Below are 21,862 nucleotides of genomic sequence, written 5' to 3' on the forward strand. Positions count from 1 at the left end.
TACAGCAGTGAGTGAGTGCTTAATAAAGAATATTGACAGACTCCTATGGAAATATGGGTATGGACAATCTGGAGAAGTAAAACAAAAGTGAAATATTTATGGTGACACTGAAGTATTGGGTTTTTGAGTGGCAGAGTCATACTCTGAACTGCATTGATCTTAAACTAATAACAGAACAAATGGCCCGTAAGTTTTGTGAGATGTGGATGGAAGCACATTGATTTGAAGATCAGTATGATCATAGATCAGTATGAGTTGGCATTTGAGGAATCCTTTAAAAGTTTTCTGTGAACAATTCATAGAGAATAATCAACATGATTCCAGGCTGGAATGCAGTGCACGACAGCCTTGACCTGCTGTGCTTAAGCAATTCTCCCACCTCAACCACCGAGTAGCTGGGACTGCAGGTGCATGCCACCACATCCAGCTAATTTTCTGGATGAGGTGAGGTCTCACTATGTTACCCAGGCTGGTCTCGAACTCCTGAGTTGAAGTGATCCTGCTGCCTTGGCCTCCCAAAGTACTAGGATAACAAGCATGAGCCACTGCACCTGGCCAAACACGAGCTTAATTTTATAAAAAATTACTAATTTACATAGGAAAATACAGAAGATTTGATAAAATATTGACTATAGGATTTTCAGTACTAGTTTTAGAAACCCTTATAAAAAGACATTTCACTCATGTAATATTGGGAAATTTTGGTTATTGAACTTCTTTTATCACTTCTTTCCCATAGCTCTGCAAGTGAGTCTGGTTCTCAAAGCACTTGTGATCCACTTGTGACTCCAACAGCCCTGGCTGCCTGTACCAGAGTTGACTCCTGCTTTACCCCGTGGTTTGTCCCATCTCTTTGCGTTTCTTTCCAGTTTGCCCACCTGGAATTCCATCTTTGTCATCACCTTGACCAACTAGGCACAGGTACTCTTTTCTTTGGCATCAGAATAACATCCATTTAATACTTACCATTTTCTCTTGAGTGTTTTCAAAACAGAAGTCAACAACCTTAGATAATGTCTTTTCAGGAAGTATAAAACGAGCAGTGCCAAAGTTATCCTGGGGTTGACTTGGCAAAACAGGCATAACTTTTACTTCTGAACCAGCTTATGAACCTGTTATATAAGTTGTCAATGGTATTGAGCTGACATGTTTTTGAATGCTACCTAATGAGAATTTTTCAAGGAAGTTAGTTTTACTATAATTCTAATTATGATCTTGTATTAGTTCATTTTTCACACTGCTGACAAAGACATACCCAAGACTGGGAAGAAAAAGAGATTTAATGGACTTACAGTTCCACATGGCCGGGCAGACCTCACAATCATGGTGGAAGGCAAGGAGGAGCAGCTCACGTATTACATGGATGGCAGCAGGCAAAGAGAGCTTGTGCAGGGAAACTCCAGTTTTTTTATAACCATCAGATCTCGTGAGACTTATTCACTATCACGAGAACAGTACAGGAAAGACCTGCCCCACTGATTTGATTATCTCCCACTGGGTCCTTCTCATAACACGTGGGAATTCAAGATGAGATTTGGGTGGGGACACAACCAAACCATATCAGATCTCTTTGAAAGAAATATGTCTGTTCTTGTTCAGTATCCTGAGTCATTACATTAGTAGCAAATAGATTCCAAAAATACTTGGTATTGCCTGATTTCAAAATCATGAATACTTTCCACAAAAGGTAGGCACAGTCTCAAATTAATTTAAAGGGGTATCATTTTTACAAATTTGGAAGGAAGTTTAAATTTTCCCACACACTAAAAGTGGCCTTTTATAAGCTTACTAATGTTATTTGAACAATTATTTCTCAATATGTTCTGTAACCAAACCTTTTCTAGGTGATACATTTTGACTCATGTATTAGGTTTTTGACCTACATGTAATGAAGGGAAGAGGAGAAAATCAGATTAAAACCAAACACAGCTGGCTGGACACAGTGACTCACACCTGTAATCCCAACACTTTGGGAGGCCGAGGCGGGTGGATCACGATGTCAGGAGATTGAGACCATCCTGGCTAACACGGTGAAACCCCATCTCTACTAAAAATACAAAAAAATTAGCTGGGCGTGGTGGCAGGTGCCTGTAATCCCAGCTACTCAGGAGGCTGAAGCAGGAGAATCGCTTGAACCCGGGAGGCAGAGGTTGCAGTGAGCCAAGATCACACCACTGCACTCCAGCCTGGGTGACAGAACAAGACTCCATCTCAAAAAAAAAAAAAAAAAGCTGCTGTTAAGCATCTTGCCTTTTCAGCAAAAATGGAGTTTAACCTGCTTTCTCTAACTCTCTTTGAGTCATGTTTTGGTTTTGGTTTTTGAGATTTGATTGGTAGCTACAGAGCAGTTCTATAAAATTCTCTTTAGATAGATACCTGCTTTTCAGTTTATTTATTGGCTTCTGTGATCAATTTTTTGTGAAAGTTACTTTTGGACAATATATATTTAAGAGGCCTAATTGAACAAAACAGTTTTGTTTTCAAATATCAAATGGGAATCCAAAGATTATAATATCTTCAAGAAATAATTTGAATTTATTAAACACCAAAAACTAATTTCAATAATCAAAAAGTGAATAGTTTGAATGTCATTTCACTCTTTATTTTCACAAAGTATTGGCTCATCTTAATTGCTGTTTTCCTTGTTTGTTTTCTCAACAGCTGCACCACAGTATCTACAGCCATTTGTTTCCGACAGAAATATGCCATCTGAACTAGAATACATGATTGTTTCCTTCAGAGAACCACACATGTATCTTCGACAGTGGAATAATGGTTCTGTCTGTCAGGAGATCCAGTTCTTAGCTCAAGCAGACTGTAAACTTCTAGAGTGCAGAAATGTCACTATGCAAAGTGTGGTGAAACCCTTCAGCATCTTTGGGCAGATGGCAGTTTCCAGCGATGTAGTGGAAAAGCTGCTTGACTGCACCGTGATAGTTGATTCTGTATTTGTAAACATTGGACAGCATGTAGTCCATTCTCTAAACACTGCAATACAAGCTTGGCAACAGGTATGCACATTCCATAACAGTTTACAGTTTGGCCACATATGATCTTTTATTAGGTTCTGTATGCTATCACTTCTGATAATAAGTTAAACACAAACAAAAATGTTAGAGAATGAAGAATTTGATGGGCACCATTATACTTGAGGCCTTTTCTGTTTTGGCAAAGTGATGCATGTTATTTTTGAACAACTGGAGAATATGGGTTCTCTACACATGCATTGGAGATCATGCCCACATTTTTGTGACTAATGTACCACATCTGTGTGGAAAGTAACATATTCCCAGAAATGTTTTCCAAGTATTGTGGCTTTAGTTTGCCAAAGCTTCAACTTAGCTATGTATCAAATTGTCTAAGGGTCCATTGCAGAAGTAAAGAACCTGTGTGACCCTTTCTGATGATAAGCATTTGATCTTTTCCAACAAACAAACAAAAAAAGCAGCGAGATGAAATATGTGAGTACAATACAGTCTTAGTTTTTTCCTCTACTCTCATTCTGACTTTTTGATTCACTAAAAAGTACTAGATAATGGATTTTTTAATCAATTAGAGAGCCTTGATTATTTTAATAATTTTTTAACTTTTATTTCTTATCAGAAATAAACCAAACCAAAAAAAGGGATGAAGTGTAAGTCTATGATAAGTGGCGTATTTAAAATGGGAAACCTGTCCATGTCTGCTAGCACAAAAGTAACTTCACAGAATATTTGGATGATAATATGTTCAGTGATTTAAGAACAAATCACTTCTGCTTCCCTTACTGATTTTAGTGTTATATTGTATTTCCATCAAGTTTGTGTTGCTATTTAACCTGAGACATTTCCCCACATTTTGTATATATTACATTTGTGTGAAGCTGGCTCCCCAAGAGAAACGGTGCTTCATTCCCCACTGACCTCCTTTTGGGATGGAGCAGTTAAGGGGAAGAGGAGCTTTTGTTCTCTAACTTAAGAATTTGTATGAGAATAAATATTTTTCTTTATAAGCATGAAGACCTATACAAGACCAAGGAATTAATTATCTAACATGGCACTACAATAGCAAAGGGAAAAAAAGATAACACATCTGTTTTATATTTTAAAAATCTTTTTTAAGGGCATTCCATGGTTTTCTTGTTGCAAAGGACATGCGTAAAATAAGAGCTAGTGTGATCTAAATCTTTGCAGCTGGTTCAAATAGCCATGTGAAAAAAAAACCTCTATGGCTCCAATTTCTGTTTTTTGGTCATATTTTGAACAATGCATTTAATAAAAAACAAACCTAGAAAATATAAAAGAATCATTGATAGAACATTTAAACCCAGAATATTTTTGTCTTGGTATCAGAACCATTATAAGGGGACTCATGTGTAGCAACTACTGCAAAATGGCCTTCAGAAATACCAATTTCCTCCCAGCGTAAAAATACTCTCTTAGACACAGCTATACTTATAAATAAAATATGGTGCATAAATATTTAAATGTTTTAAACCACATCAGAGTGTGAATGACTGACTGGCTAACATAGTGCCTTGAAGGAATATTCTGAGTTTTTTTTTAATGGAATTGTATATTTGATTAAGTAGAGCCATATGTCACGTAGCATATTGCTGACAGGTACATTCTATGAATAGTTGGTTCTGATTTATACAGGGATTTGGCAACGTTAACATGAGCCACAAGAGGATATACTTCTGTAATTGTTGCTGTAATTTTCTTGTTTCCTCTCATGTCAAGGGTACTTGCCACCAAGTTTTAATGTGGTAGGCACCTAACCCTGTGTATTCTAAAGTAAATATGAAAGTGCACTACTTTGAAATTATAGGACATCTGACATTGAAATGGGCTTACAAAGCGTTATTGAGTTCATTGTTTCTAAGATGTTCTGAATGTGGTTTATCCCCTTTAGAAGCGGAAGTTTAGTTTCCCAAACTTGGATTTTATTGTGTGTATACTGCTCACATACAGTATAATTGCTGCCAGTGAAAAATATGAATTTAATAAGCAAGCAAAGTGATTTTAGTTCTCCACATACCTTTTATCGGATTCATATTGGAGACAAGTCATTTTTCCCCAGTGTGGATGGACCAGACAGTTGAAGCATGAAACAGTTTAGCCTTCCACCTTTAGGTCATGGGTTCAAGATTAATCAGTGTCTGATTTCTCTGGCTATAGATTTTCTTTTCTCTTTTATAAATGATGTCTGTTTTGTGAAAACAGATTAAGGATCCAAAATGCCATTTGCAATTTGTTTTATATTTCTATGTCACTTTCCCAGATTTGGACAAAATAGTATTAAAAGGGTTTTTTTCTTAAATTAAGGTTACACTTATGTGTCTTCTCTTATACCAAAATGGTATATCTGTTTAATTGCAAATGCTTGTATGACACTCCATGAAACTTAAATGTGGATAAGCCATCTTTTAATTACGATTCCAAGTGAGCATTCTGAGGCTCAACATCTATGATGTGACATCAAATACATATGAACTTTTTAATATTATAACAGAATTTAAAACATTCCAAGAAATGCTTAAACTTATTACAGTTATAATGAACTCCACAGATGAAGGAGCAGTAGAGAAATAGTTCCCTGAGGACTTTGAATGTTCTTTAGAAAAATGTAAACAACCCCCTTGTGTTCTTTAATTTACATTTTTTCCTAAAACCCTCATCATTTATTAAAGGTCAGTTTTTAGAGATGAAGAAAGTAATATGATTTTTTTTTTCTGCTCAAGCCCCGTCTGGTAACTTAACCTCTGTGTTACCAGCAGATTGATCCCAATTCATTATGAAAACTGAATTTTAATCTCAGGATGTGTAACTAAGTGGGAGATTGGAATCATATCCCTTTCTTCATGTCTGTACTCGCACTGAAAGGAAAGAAAAATGTTTACAAGTAGAGCAGTTCATGTTGATTATATAATGCTCAATGGAAAAATCTCATCAAAACTAATTACATACTGTGATTCCAGTTTGATTAAAGGTTTGTAGATAAATATATAAAAAAGGATTGGATAGGACAGACTAGAATAGTAACAGGCAGGACATTCAGAAGGGAAAAACTACTTGAAGAAAATTCACCAAAATGTTAATAGTAGTTATTGCTGAGTTTAAAATTAAAGATTTTTAAAAATCCATACTTTCTGTATTTCCTAATTTTTCCCTCCCCTTCTTCTCCCCTGTATTTTCTAACTTTGTACAGTGAATATATAATTATAATTTTACAAATTAAATCTACTGAAGGTTTTGTTTGTTTATTTCCTAAGTATTTATCGGCTAGGCATTATGCTGGATACTGGAGATAAAACTGTAAAGAATAAAAACTGTAAAGATGTGGTTGCTGCCCTTCTGCAGCATAAAGTCTAATTATGGAGACAATATTGAACCCATAATGGTACAAATTAACAAGTGCTCTGAAGGTGAAATATAGAATCTTATGTAAGCCTAAAATAGAAGAACCTAACTTGACCTTGGGAGGATCTCAAAAGGCTGCTCTTAAAACCAACCTTAAAACAGGAATCTGAAAGTTGAGTAGAAACAAGTTGGTCAAGCAAGAGATGGAGAAAAAGATGTCCAAGCAGAGGGAAGGCTCTGAGGCAGGAAGTAGTTTGATGTGTTGGATGAGTTGGAAGGAGGTCAGCATAGTGCTGGAGGAGCTGGAAAAGGCTAGTGGAGCTGGATGGAGTGTCCTGAGCAAATGCCCTCAGCAAATGGAGAGTAGCTCAAGATGCAGTTGGAGGCATGGGCAGGGGCTGGGTAAGACGATTCATCTAAAACTCAACAGCAGGCAAGTTTTGAAATCATTGCTACCAATTAAAATCCATAGTAGAGAGTATTATGGTAGATGACAGATGCTTGTTGTTATGAGTACTTTGGTCTCACTTAGCCAGAAACTCTTTTGGTGATTAGTGTGACTATGAAGCAAGGTTCGGTTCAATGGGAATAGATGGATGATGTGAGAGGGCTTAGAAGTCCTCAAGGGCCTCCGGAAGAATGAGATATGTCAGGGCCACTTCACCACCTGCAGCATGGAGCCTGCCCACCTACTTCAAGGGCATTCTGGATGATTAGGAGTAGATTCTGTTTCCCAAGATGAGTCTGTACCCTAATGGGTACAAGCCTAGTCATGGCCCAGGCTGGATTCCAGGTACATTCATCTGTAGTCTCCTTGGCTTCATGCCTCCTCTGTACTTGAATCACAATGCTTCTGAGTTGTATCTCTGTTTACTCCCCCACTTCTCAGTAAAGTGGCAAATGATGGGGTGTGGCATTTTGACATTATTTAGATCCATAGCCAGGAAATAGAGGCCAACTGGAGAAGCATCAGTTATATGTTATCTCCCATTATCTGCAAATTAATTAGCTACTTATGATTTTTTTCTTATATTCTCAAGTTAATCATTTATTTAGCATTCTTTTAGTTTACCAAAAGTATGTTTATTGTTTTTAAGCGATAGCCTAACCAGAGTGATAAAAGAGTAAGCATGGAAATACTTTATTACTTTGCCAGTGTTTTAATGTAACAGCAACCAGTGGAGGCACCATTAAATGAGAAAGGAGTTATCAACAAAGGAACGTATTATTAATTTGCTGCACTTTAGCTGACTAATGAAGGATATTAGCTGACTGATGACTGTTAGCTGAAACAGATACTGAAAACTGTTTCAACTAACATTATTTCTCATGAAAACTGCAACTTGGCTTACGCTGACTCTGGAGTTGATCTGTTTTGTATGTTCAGCCTCTTAACAACAGAGGGAAAGTTATGGTTTTATTTACATCTCTCACTGAGCAGATTTACACACACACACACACATATCCACCCTCCCTCTTAAGGGATCTGGGGATGTTTTACCTAAATGATTCTTACTTTCTGTAGGGTACAAACTGTGGCTTTGGTAATTGGTCTTGATTGTTGAGTTTAGAAGCTGGGAACATGGTAATTCTAGCCTCCAGTACTCTGCTCAAAAACGTGCACTACCCAGCACAGCACGGTTTGTAGCATGTTAATTCACTTTAAGAAATGTTAAAAGTTTGAGGGATCTCATTGTTCTTTTACTCTTCAGTGTGTGTGATTTATTTTGAAAGAGTTTAAATCAAAACACATTCTTGGAACATTTAAAATCTCTTAAAGGTATTTTTTTAATGTGTGTGCTTATCCTGGCAGTATAGAATACTTTGTATACCAGAGCTAATGACAACAGATCTTTTAGGGTTTCTGTGTTGTAACAATCGCCACTGGGCAGACAGCTGCCAAACATCTTACAATTAATCTGATCCATGTTGGCTTTCGTATCCTTTTTCTTTCAGAACAAATGCCCTGAGGTAGAGGAGTTGGTCTTCAGCCATTTTGTGATCTGTAACGACACACAGGAGACACTGCGGTTTGGCCAGGTGGATACTGATGAAAATATTCTGCTGGCGAGTCTCCACAGTCACCAGTACAGCTGGCGCTCTCACAAATCCCCACAGGTATTTGAGAAACACCCTTACAAACAGCCATTGTTAAGGCTGGGGATTCATTTCTTCTGCACTTGTGTGCCTGTCCAGTTATTTCCCTTTTTAAGTCTCCAAAGGAACCACACAGCGTAGCTACATCTGACGGAAACCCAAGAGTGTTTAGAGATGGGAGCACACGCTTCTCTTGGAATGGAGCATTTTCCTGTTTAGCACTGGTGCTTGTGGGGCAGCAGGGTGTGGTGATGAAGAGGCTGACTCGATAGCCAGCTTTGGATCCTAGCTGTGTGTAACCTTGCTCTACTTTCTGTTCTTCAGTTTTCTCATATGTAAAATGGGGATAAAAGTAGTACCTATTTCATAGGGTTATAAGGACTAAGTGAATTCATATGTATAAGGCATTAATACATAAGCATTGTGTTGGGTATTATTATTCATTTGTTTCTTCACATTTTTTTCTGTGTGTGTCCTTGGTAGCAGGCACATGCTAGGCACTGGAAATTCAAAGACAGGTAAGTCACAAGCCTTGCCCTCCTAGGACAGCTCACAATCTGTGATACAATGACAGTGAAAAACTGTGACCAAGGGAGCACTGAGAAAAGACACACCAAAGGATGTCTGTTTTCCAAGTAGTGTAATTTCATTTTCCTGTCCCTTTAGATGGGAATAGAGATATGTGCCCTGTAGCGATAATATGAAGATGAATTAAATACAAAGATGTAGTCTTAAGTGAGCAAAAGAAATCCTAGGAAGTACTCTCGAGAATCATGTATTTGTTAAACTCTGGGTAATAAGGAAACTACTGCCTGCTTGTGATTAAAAGAAAGTCATTAGATTAGAGAACAAGTTTTCCCATCTGGTCTCTAGACCAGCATCAGAATACATTATACCCTTGGGCTCCATCTGAGGGTAGCTAGATGCTGATTTCTTGTTTTTTCATCAGATTGCCACACTATTGGTATACAATTTGGAAAAGTAAATATAATGCAGTATTTCTTATTTAAATACATTTAGTTCACATTAATCTGACAGGACACTGAAATACATGACTGTTTTTCATAAAAATTTTCTCACATGATATGGTATTGCATTCATATTTTTAGGGTAAATCACATACCCTTGTTTTCTAATTTTCCTCTTTAGAAATGTCCACGTTAGAAGTATTTAAGTTGTTTTCCTCATGTAACATAAAGGATGTTTTATTTGTTTCAAATTCATCTATGTTTAATTTTTTTTCCTATGGACTACAAAAGTGAGAGCATACAGGTATACTGACAAAACCAAACAAAAAACACCTATAATTCCAACCACCTAGAGAGAACTCATGTTAACACTTCTTGTATAACCTATTAGATCTTCTAAGTTTCCATTGTCATTGCATTCCCAGCAATGAATTATGAGGGACAGGAAAGAAGCCTCTGAGAAGCTGCAGTAATATGTAATTGTACACTGTACCTGTAGCCACTTTACCAATGCACACACAGCAAGCTCCAGGCCTTAGCCGGTAGAAAGCAAAGCAGAGGAAGCTTAACTCTCCACAGTCATTTGAAGATGCATAGTTTGCATATCCCTCAGAGACCCTCAGGATTCCCTGGACACTGGAGCCAGGATGGAAAGGGTGATCATAAGAGAACAACTGGCTCAGGAGTGTGGGGAGCAGTAGTCTTCATGCTATAGACATACAGTTTCTGGGTGGAGAGGAGGTCAGCAGGAAAGAATGAATAGACAACCACTGTCACCAGCACACCTTTCATTTTCATACTCATTTGCACTATTTCAAGGCCTTTTTGTATTTATTGCAAGTTTTATATTCACAGCATTCCTGTGCAGTATTATTTGTTATGCATATTTTATAGATAAGGAGACAAATAGAAATGTGAAGTTAGGTAGTGGCAGAATTAGCACTGAATTCCTTATCTTTTAATTCTCAATACAGTGTCACTTCAATGTTGTCTCACTCCCCTAGGTTTTGGCAGCATGATTTGTCTGTTAGAATAGCCAAACTGTGAAGTTTGAAAAGAAGGGCTGAGAAATCACTGGAATAGTAGGCCACATCTAAGGCTAAACTAACAGGGGATTCTTAGTCCAAGTATGAACCCTTGCAAAGTCTTAACTGTGTTACCAAAAATAATAGGAGCTTCTTAATGACAAACTCTAAACATAAAACAGGTATCTAATAAACTTTGTTTTTTCTTTTAAATTTGTAACTGCATCTTGTGGATGCAACTTTTAAAATAAGCTGCAGTCATTATAATCTTCTTAAGACTAAAACCTAGATAACCTAGATAATATTTATAAAAAACAATGTCTTCTTACTATATTTCTGTATGCTAATGTAAGTGGGTTTTAGGACCCTCTGAAGCCAGAAGCCTTAATGGGCCCAGAGGGTCTTCATGGAATTCCTTACATTCATTACATTCACAGTTGAAAATTCTGCTGTGTTCTAATGAGAGGCTACATGAGGATCAGAAAAACTAGCCACTCAGTTTCAAACTGCACCTGGAGCTTGTCATAGATGCACAATTGAGCAAAATATTCCTTTTTCCAGACTCCAAGTCATATCCTGCATTGCCCAGCAAGCTTTGTTTTAGGAACATTTGTGTCTGCATGTTTATGCTACCTTGGGTGTTAGTGAATTCATAGTCTCAGGGAGGATTTCTAAAGTTCATGGAACTTAACTCCACTAAACAATGTAGCTAACATTGCAGAGATCAAGAAAGTGGCAGTGACACCTGGAAAGGTTTCAAAGAGGTCAAGATATCTTAAAACCACACAAGAGGTTGCTAATAACAGTAAGTCCCAATAGGATGAAAAGAAACATGGACACAACCAATTCTAGAAATCCAAAGCTGACAAACCTTTTAGAATTGAAAGTCATAAAATGCTCCTTATAGTTTCTAACACATGCTCTGGGGCAGAATCACTTAACATTCTGGATATCTCACAACAATTTCTCGCCTAAACAAACAAAGGAAGAAGAAAACTATTTCCTAGGGAATAATTGAATATATTCAGCTGCACAGAATCATAGATGCCATCACAAAGAGCTCTTAAATATTCCAATTCAGTAGACTTAAGATCAGGTTGGATGAGAACAATAACCAGCAAGGGACTGGTCGTCAAAGAAGTATGTCACATTATGCTATGTTGAATCTAGGGACCAGAAGTGTGAGTTTATAGAATGTTTCCCCAAAATATAGGCAGTATGTGCAGTTCATAGTCAAGGGAAGCTTTGTTTAATTTAGACAAACCAGCTATAGTGACATCTCCACCAACTAGTAGGATTTATATAGAGGCTGTTTAACTTCCTTTTCTAGTTAATAGAGAGCACCGTTGGTTAAACTGCTTGGAATTATATTGCCTTTATCTTGTATGTAAGGATTTACACTTGCTTTTAGCCTCAAACGTGTATAATTTATGGGTTATGCATTTTTTTCAGAATTGCAGAATTCTAGTTACCAATGACTTAATTGTGGTAATCAAACCATCAAGCAAGTGGAAATAGGCTCTAGACAGAGCTGTGGAGAATAATAAAACATTTATCCAAAATGAATATAACAGAAGTTTCATAAGCTCATGAAAAAATAGCAAATATTTAAAACTGCAGGTCAGGCATAGTGGTTCATGCCTGTAATCCTAACACTTTGGGAGGCTGAGGCAGGAGGATTACTTGAGGCCAGAACTTCTCAAGACCAGCCTGGGCAACATAATAAGACCCAATCTCTACAAAAAAACTAAAAAATTTAAAAATTTAAAAATTAAATTTAAAAATTTAAAAATCTCTACAAAAAAATTTAAAAAGTATGTGTGGTGGCACATACCTGTAGTCCTAGCTACTTGGGAGGCTGAGGCAGAAGTATTACTTGAGCCCCGGAGTTCAAGACCAGCTAATGAGACCCCATCTTAAAAAAAAAAAAAAAAAAAAAAGCAAAATGTAACAAGGTAAAATTAATTTTGATGAGCAGCAGAGCATCTTGGAAATATTCATTAAACAGAGTGACACATAGTGACAAAAATATAAATCCTATATTACTTTAAAGCAGAGGTGGCAAACTTTTCCTATAAAGGGCCAGATAGTAAATATTTTAAGCTTTCAGGATTTACAGTTTGTTGCAGCTACTCAACTCTGTGTAAAATCAGCCATAGGTGATATGTAAATGAATGAGTGTGGCTGTGTGCCAATGAAACTGTATTTATGGGCAATAACATTTAAATTTCATATAATTTTCAAACATCACAATTATTATTCTTTTGATTTTTTCCATCCATTTAAAAATGTAAAAACCATTCTCTGCTCACAGGCTATCCAAAAATAGGCTACATGCCAAATTTGGCCTATAAGCCTAAGTTTGCCAACACTTGCTTTAAGATTTCTCAGTTGATCAAATTCAGTAGACTAAAGGTTTGATTTAAAATTGTTTTCACTCTGACCTCACTGGTATTCCTATCATTTGAAAGCTTGGTACAAAGTTCTAGAAATTGAGAAATGACAGATAATAGTTTAAATCTAACTTTTATGTAATTAACCTGTACTCACCAAATTACAGTAAAATATTTTTATTATACTCATTCTGGTCCTAATCAGTACATAACAGAAAGTTCTCCAATTTTCGTTTTGTATGTAACAATATTTTAAAACGAGACCTGGTCGTTTTTTCATTTGTCTAAAACGGAAAGCAACAGGTTTTGAGTATCTGCCTATCTTTTAGTAATTCCAGCCAGTTGTCAATTTCATTAACTAGACTGTAATTCTTAGTTACTGTGCTTTACAAATCCGTTTATATAATGCATGTATACATATATATTTAGAGAAAGAGCATATTTCTTGTTGCCACAGTAACAATTTAAAAACTTAAAAAGCAGACTTGGGGGACAAAGAAATACTCTGTGTTGCCAAAGCTGATAAATTTTTCAAGTGTTCTCCTATGTGTGCATGCATGTTAAAGTTTGTTTAGAAAGGGCAAATGAATAGACACTATTACACACTGGAGTTGCTAATGGAATTGGTACTTTATTTCTAGAAAGCAATTGGGTAAGAAACTTCAAAGCTATTAAAATTATCGTAGATTTTGACCCAGTAAGTCTCCCAATAGTAATCTTCCCACTGGAGAGAAGGCAAATTAAAACAAAGATTTTTATACCATAAAAGTTTATCACAGTTTGTCACAAAATATTTAAAGTACCAAAATGTTCACTTTTAAGGAGTTAAGTAAAATCTGGCATAAGACTATCTTATAGATATTTTATGGGATCTTTATGTTTTTACATGGAATGGAGGAAGTGCTACCTATCATGTCATATAAGTCAGAAAAGCCGAATATAAAATTCTATGTATACAATGTGATCATAACAACACACAAGCAAATGCACAAAACATACTGGAAAAAGACATGTCAAAATGTTATCAGTGGTTGCCTCTGAATGTTGGGTTAAGGTGATATTATTCTATTTTTGTCACATTTTTATGTACTTTTCAACTTCTTAATAAGGAGAAAGAAATTAAATTTGAGACATTAAGCACCCCCACACACACACCCAAAACTCACATACAGACTAAAAGGAACTTCAAATACTAACTCTTAGGAATAGCACCAAGTGTAATGATATATCAAGAGTGATTATCTTTATTACTTCTTATACAAACTATTGCAATAGTTTTTCTCAATTGTTCTCTTAGTTAACAGTTTTGCCCTGTTTTAACTCTGATTTATCTTGCAGACTACAGCTCAAGCAATTTTCCTAAATACTTTGATTGTTACACTTTCCTGTCCAGAAACCATCACATGCTACACCATGATTTATTAAATAATATCCAAATTATCTGACCTCCAAGGCCTAACTCAGTCTTTTCACAGGCCCTCCTGCCATTATTTCTCTGTAGCTGTTTATTTAGTCTCCCTCACATTCATTTTTTTAATCAGTATATTTTCATGTATTACTTATTGTATTTAAATATATACATTCTTCTAAGGAACTTACTGTCTATTGAGGGACCCAGAAAAGTAAAAAATTATTATAGACATGACATTGTCTATCAATCTATCAGGATATCATTGCAGTAGTTCAGGACAGAGAGAAATGAGGGGTGAATAATGAAAACACTAGCCATAGGGAAGAAATGCTAGGGAATCAGGAAGTAAAATCAATTGCATCTGGATATGAACAAAGTTTTAATGGGAACTCAAAGGAAATGTTTCCAAATCCGACATGAGGATGGGAAGCTGACAAGGCTTCTAGACAGAAGGGATATTTGTATTACATGTTAATGCCTTGGAGTTAGCTAGGCCAGTGAAGTGAGGGTGGAGGCGATATTCCAGCTAAGAGGACCAACATGTGTGAAAGCCACAGAGGCATGAAACAATATGGCACAGAAGGGCAACTTGACTAATTTGGCTACAGTGTAGAGTACATGTGTGGAGCTGCAAGAGGGGGAAGTAGGCTGAGGCCATGAGGGCTCTTGTATGCTGTGCTAAGAAGTTTTAATACTGTCTTGAGGCCATGATAGCACAAAGGTGTGATAATCTACGTACCCAGAGAGATCAAAGTTAGCTTTCCACAGAAGCTAAGTTTGAACAGTAAGTATAGGTTGGCCCAGTGGACGACAGTGGAGGGAGTACACAAAGAAGAACAAGGGAGGTATATATAAACAGCAAGTTATGGTCAAGGGATTTCAGGTTTTGTCCAGTGTAACTGAATCATAAAAATTGCAGAAGAGATATGTGCTGGTCCACTGGGTCTTAGAGTGGTAGTGGTGGGGAGCCCCTGATTGTAGGGATGGCCAACTTTCATAGTGTAAATACTTCAAAGCTTATATCAGGCTACCAATGGGTTGACCACCGGTTTGCAAAATCTCTAAACACTTAATTGCTGGTTTTCACAAACAAGTATGAGCCAGCTCCAGCACACCACTATCTGGCAGAGTTATGTTCTCAAAAGCCTGGGAATCCATTTCAAGAAGATACACATCTATGTGATGGGCAGCTCTTTGCTACTGAATGGGTTTAAGTAGAGGAATGCCAGGATCACAGATGTATTTCAGAAAAGTTCTACTAGTGTATTTGAGAAGACAGTCTAGAGAAGATTGAGAATACAAGCAGAGACTACTATGGTCACTGCTGCGTAGTCCCGGAGTGAGAGAGATTATAGTAACTGAGCTAAGACAGAGTAGAAGGCATTAAATGATATAAATGCCTAAGAAACTGATATTTCTGTGCATAACAGCAACACATTCTGAACAGAACTTAAAAAAAAAAAACAAAAAACTACCTGAAGGCTCTGGAGACTAAACAAAGGCAGATTTTGGAGGGGAGTCGAAATTTCGAGCAAGTAATTTGCAGGATGACTTTCCCATTTTTTTGGCTTCGTCTTGAGGGCAACTGCAGTCACGGCAGAACAGGGGTGGCCTATCATCTTTTGGCCCAGGGTACCAGGGGAAATAGCCTAGGCATCCTAGGCTGCTAGGGAGTGAAGAGAAAACCCTGGACGGGGGGGGGCCATAAAATGGGAACATAATATTTTTAAATTTGGCCCAACTGTTCAGCTGACTGCTGAACCACACACATGCATGGGGCAAACTGAATGCAGTTTGTACCCAAGGCTTAAAGAAGTAAACTAACCTGAGCTGCTGCTCATCCAGGTATGAGAATTTCCAGTTTGAGTCTAAACAAGTTAGTTGCCTGTTAACTACAAACGTCAACACTCTTTGGAGCAGTCATAAGAGAATCCAGATTCTCCACAACAAAACATGTACAATGTCCATAATATAACCCAAAATTACTTGACAGATAAGAGTCAGAAAAAAAAATGTTACTCAATTTCCAGGGAAAGACAATTAATAGATGCTAATCCAAAGATGACCCAGATGTTGGCACTATCAGACATGTACTCTAAAGTGTCTGTGTCAAAGGTGAAGGGATTTTACAGATGTAATTAAGGTCCTAAATTAGTTGATTTTTAGTTAATCAAGAGAGAAAATCTTGAGTGGGCCTAATTTAATCAGATAAAAACCCTAAAAGAGTGATTGGACCCTTTTGTAAGGAGAGAGAGGCATAGAGGCTCCTGCTGGCCTTGGGAAGCAAACTGTCATGTTGTGATGGCCTATGAAGAGGGTCCTGGGGCAGGGAGCTGTGGGAGGCCTCCAGAACCGGAAGATGGCTGCCAGCACCAGGCAGTAAGAAGTTAAGGCCCTTGTCTTACAGCCACAAGAAAATAAATTATGCCAACAACTTAAGCAAGCTTGAGTAGAGTCTTAACAAGTCAAGCCTCCAGATCAGAATGCAGCCAACTGCAGCTCATTTGGAGTCTTATGAACCCTAAACAGAGAACGCAGCTAAGCTATACATGGACTCTTGACCAACAGTCACTGTGAGAGAGTAAATGTGTGCTGTTTTAAGCTGCTAAATTAGTGCTAATTTGTTACAGAGCAATAAAAACATAGTAGATGGGCCAAGCATGGTGGTTCACGCCTGTAATCCTGCACTTTGGGAGGCCATGGTGGGTGGATCTCTTGAGTCCAAGTGTTAAAGAGCAGCCTGGGCAATATGGCAAGATCCTGTCTCAAAAAAAAAAAAAAATTAGGCATGGTGGTGCACACCTGTAGTCCCACCTACTCAGGAGGCTGAAGTGGTTAACCCTTTGAGGCGGATTGCTTAACCCTTTGAGGCGGAGTTTGCAGAGAGCTGAGATCATGCCACCGCACTCCAGCCTGGGCAACAGAGCAAGACCCTGTCGCCAAAAAAATTATATATATATATATATTTGGAGACAAGACAAATAAAATACATGATGGAAGAAAAAAGTAAATTTGAAGATACCAGGAACATCATTATGAAACTACTGAAAAACAAAGATAAAGAGAAAATTTTGAAAGCAGCCAGAGGAAAACAACACATTACCTACCACACATTAGGAGAACAACAATCAAATTACTATGGACTTCTCTTTAGATACTATGGAGGCTAGAAGACAGTAAAACAACATCTTTAAATTGCTGAGAGAAGGTTTAACTTCATAGAGGTCTGTTTGGAAGATATTTGGGAGGTTAAAATCAACAGGATTTGATTATTGATCATGGAAGAGAAGAGTCTGGTTTGACTCTGAGATTTCAGACTTAGGTGATGTGTTGCTAGTTTTGCTATTGGCCAAGACAGGGAGCTGAGTAGGACAGTGTTTGAGAGAGAGAGAATGGGGCAGGGTGTAAGAGCATAACAGAGTAATCCTGAAAACCATTTTGGACACATTGAATTTTAGGCTGCTATAGAGGGCAGGAAGGATGGTTTATTAGAAAAAGCACAAATGTGAAGCCATAAATATCTGAGTTTCACTCCTAAGGTTTGGTAGCTGCATGAAGAGTGGACAGTTTCTTAGTTTCTTGGCACTTCAACTTCCTCTTCTGCATAATTAAGAGACTGTTGTAAATATTCCATGTAAAACATTTATAAAGTTCCTAGTAAAGGACTCAGCTTGGCTGGGTGCAGTGGTGGCTCACACCTATAATCCCAAAACTTTGGGAGGCTAAAGTAGGAAAGATAGCTTGAGGCCAGGTATTTGAGACTAGCCTGGGGCAACATAGCAAGACCCTGTCTATACAAAACATTTTTTAAAGTAAAAAGAACTTGGCTCTCTATAACCAAGGGTTCCTTTTTAGTCCTTTTCCCCTAACTAGACATCCAAATGGACGTGTAAAGTAAGCAAATTCGATGTAAGAGGCTGGAGCTCAAAAGAATAGTCTGACCTGGAGATATAAATTTGGCCTGTTATTGGTACCTAGCTAGAAGTGGGAATAAATGAGCATTCCCAAGGAGAGAGTGCTAAGAGAAGAATTATCTGTTGCTGCAGAACAATGTACAATGGTATACGATAGGCATACGATAACTACAGTAGACATTTCCATGTATAAAAGTAGGAAACAGAAGACATACAGGAGTTTCTGGTCCATAGAAATTCTTAAATTCAATCAGATAAATGTTGGAAGTTTCTTAATTAGTACTCAGTATTACTCCTACTTGGAAATAGCTTCCCGTTGCTCGTGGCTTTGTGCACATGGCTGCAGCCTCTGAGTCACCCATTCTTTTCCACGAAAAGTAGCTTTTGTTTGCACCTTGTAGTTTTCCCAGCCTGCTTTCTGCTGGTAGAATTTTGAAGGTTCAAAGTCCTCTTTTCATTTTCTACTGTCTTTATCTCTTTCAGTCTAAGTTGGCAGTGTTTCTGCCAATATTATTCTTTAGACAACTTTGTAGGTCTCTTTTTATTCTTACTGAGGTTTACTATATTAGACAAAATTACACCCATGTATCTTTTAGATAAGCCCTTCTCTACTTTAAGATTTTTCGATATTACTGAGGGACATAACCCTTAAGTGTCTTAGAACTCCTTTTGTTTGACTCGCTCTCTGAGCCATCAATTTAGGTCTTTCTAAGGTCTTTCAAAAGATTTTACAGGCATATTATTTGCTTCATATTTAGACCCAGCTTTTCCGACCATGTCCTGGATTTGATCTTTGCTGGGAAGCCATTTCTTGATTTTAGCATCATTTGCATCTGATAAAGCTAGGAACTTTCAAAATAGCAAATCCTGGCTCCTTTTTGTCTGACAGTCCTTCCTTAAGCTTATATCTCCCCTTGTGGATGTTAATATTAGCAGCAGGTAGAAACTAGGAGGCACTTCAACACTGCCTGGAAATCTACTTAGCTAGATCATGTAGTTTATTAGGCAAATTTTCTACTTTCCATGTTACTGCAGGTGATAGTGTTGAAAAACTTTCTGCCACCACATAGCAAGGATCCCCTTTCCACCCATGTCCAATAACATTTTTCGCACTCTGTAGCTGGCAGTCTCCTGTAGGGCCATCACGTTTCTATTAATAATCTCTCTGAAGTATATAGACATTCACTAACACCCTTCCCAAGTTCTTCTAGTTTTTACTCACTTTCCAGTTCCAAGCCTCCTCCACATTTTAGGCTTTTGTTACAGTAGTATCCCATTTACAGATACTAAATCTCTATTAGTCACCTATTGCTGTATAAAAAATTACCCCAAAACTTGAGTAGCGAAAGCAACAAGCACTTATTATCCCACAGTCTTGTTAGTCAAGAATTTGGGGCATAGTCTAACTAAGTGATTCCAGCTCAGCGTTTCTGATAAGGTTGTAATCAAGACATCAGATGGAGCTGCACTCCTCTGAAGGCTCGTCTAGTCTGGAAGATCCATCTTCAAAATACTTACCTACATGGCTTTTGGTAGGAGGCCTCAGCACTCCACTACAGGGATCTCTCCAGAGAGTTGCTCGAGTAGTCTCATGACATGGCAGCTGCTGTCTTCCAGATCAAGTGATCCAAGGCAGAAGCCACAATATCTTTTATGTCCTAGCCTCAGAAGTCATTCATTGTTTTATTTGTAATATCCTACACAGATCTGCCCTATTCAGTGGGGGGAACACAAAGGCACAGATAACAAGAGGCAAGGATTACTGGGGCTGTCTTGGAGGTGAGCTTGCAAAAAGGGTCAGTAGCAGAATTTGCGAGTTGGGCTGTGAAATAGAATGTATTGAGGGGAAATAAGAGCTATGAGGAAAACCAAGATGTCACAGGAAAACCAGGACATAATGGTGTTTTAAAATCCAAAAAGGATATTTAGGGGGATAGAATTATCAGTGTTGTTAAATGTCCTAAGGGAACTGAGTGAGGTAAGAATTGAAAAAAAGAGACCATTGTATTTGGCAATTGGAACATCACTGATGGCTCAAGGAAAGCACTTTCAGTAGAGAGATAGGGATAAAAGCCAGATTACAGTGGGCTAAGAAGTGAATGGGAAGTGACGAAGTGGTGATGATGAGCATGAATTTTTTTGTTGTTGTTGTTTAGTCTTAATTATGTGTTAGCTACAGAAAGCCACAGGGTTAAGGAACAATTTTAAATGGAAGAGAGTTAGGCACATTAATATAGAAGAAAGAAATGGGAGATTGATGATCCAGAAGAGAGAATGACTAATGGCATAAAATCTTAGAAGGGAAGAAAAGGAAAGAATTCAGATCACAAGTGGAAGGACTGACCTTGAATGGGAAGAAGTTTATACCAAATTTTATTGCTGTTTAACAAACCATCCCAACACTTATTGACTTAAAAAACATTTATTAGCTCGTGAGTCTGTTGGTTAGACATCTAGGTTCACTCAAAAGGGTCTTTTGTGGGTCTCACCTGGTCTCACTTAGGAGGCTGAAGTCAGCTGGAGGTCATTGAGGGCTGGGTGGTCTACAATGGCCTCACCCACATATTTAGTGGTCAGCAGGCTGTTTGCCAGGTGTCTTTGTTCACATCCACGTGATCTCACCAACAAGCTAGCCAAGCTTCTTCACCTGGTAACACTGTCCCAGGAGAATGAGAGCAGAGACTCCAAGGCCTCTTGAACCTGGGCTCAGAATTCACACAGCATCACTTCTGCTACATTCTGTTGCGCAGAGCAAGCCACAAGGTTAAGCCAGATCCAAACAGTAAGGAACTAGATCTTGGTGAGAGTTGCTGCAGAGAATTTGTGGCCATTTGCAATGTACCACAATAGTCTCCTCCTGTTGTTGAGACAGGAGGGAGAGAATGAAGATAGACATGAATATGGTTGAGGTTGTATTGGATGTTTGCTGAGAATGAAAAGGAAGAAAAAGAGGGCTTTAATAAGGTATTGTTTCCACAATATTTAATCCTGTATCTTGCTTATAATAGACAGCCGATAAGTGTTCCTTTATTTTTATTTATTTTTTTTTTTTTGAGACAGAGTTTTGCTCTGTGGCCCAGGCTGGAGTGCAGTGGCATGTCCACAGCACTCTACAGCCTCTGACTCCTGGGCTCAAGCGATCCTCCTACCTCTGCTTCCAAAAGTGCTGGGATTACAGGAGTGAACCACCACACCCAGCCAATAAATGTTCATTGAATAAGTAACTTTTGGGATTTCTCAAGAACATAGATTTAAAATCTTAATAATAAAATTGTCAACACTATTCTTTGCATAATGTTGGATACTTTTGTATATACTATTAATATACACAGAAAAGAGGCACTGATCTCAAATTATATGCCTCAATATACTGTCAATTCAGTTGGGCTCTTAAGAGTAGCTCCTGGTCACACACCCCTCCCCTTTTCCCATTCCTGCCCCTTTGGCCTCCTTATGGCCTCTAATGAAAAGTCATAAAATAGGAACATGCTACAGGAGGAGATTAGCAATATACTTCAAATTGGGCACAACTTTCATGTATGTCTAACTCTTCACATTTTTGTTTATCCTTTTGTGCTTATTCTATGAAAATTTTTATTGTTTATCATAAACTGAAAGTATATAGTGTAATCACTAAATATTATATATTGGAAGTAGATGTCATTACAAGTTAAATTTGCCACATATTGTCTTTCTCTAATTGTGGAAGTAGT

The 21,862-nt window shown here is 37.8% G+C and overlaps 1 protein-coding gene across 22 annotated transcripts in view; it reads left to right on the forward strand.

Annotated features, from left to right (window-relative positions):
- Nucleotides 1-21,862, forward strand: part of VPS13B (vacuolar protein sorting 13 homolog B) — a 915,151-nt gene that overhangs the window by 813,861 nt on the left and 79,428 nt on the right. For all 22 annotated transcript variants that reach the window (XM_063669399.1, XM_054497603.2, XM_054497598.2 and 19 more), the window contains 3 exons: nucleotides 740-921; nucleotides 2,662-3,011; nucleotides 8,298-8,459. In XM_063669399.1, the coding sequence (XP_063525469.1) occupies nucleotides 740-921; nucleotides 2,662-3,011; nucleotides 8,298-8,459 (694 nt within the window). The remainder of the gene's footprint in view (nucleotides 1-739; nucleotides 922-2,661; nucleotides 3,012-8,297; nucleotides 8,460-21,862) is intronic.

This window comes from Pongo pygmaeus, chromosome 7, assembly GCF_028885625.2.
Source record: "Pongo pygmaeus isolate AG05252 chromosome 7, NHGRI_mPonPyg2-v2.0_pri, whole genome shotgun sequence".
NCBI lineage: Eukaryota > Metazoa > Chordata > Mammalia > Primates > Hominidae > Pongo > Pongo pygmaeus.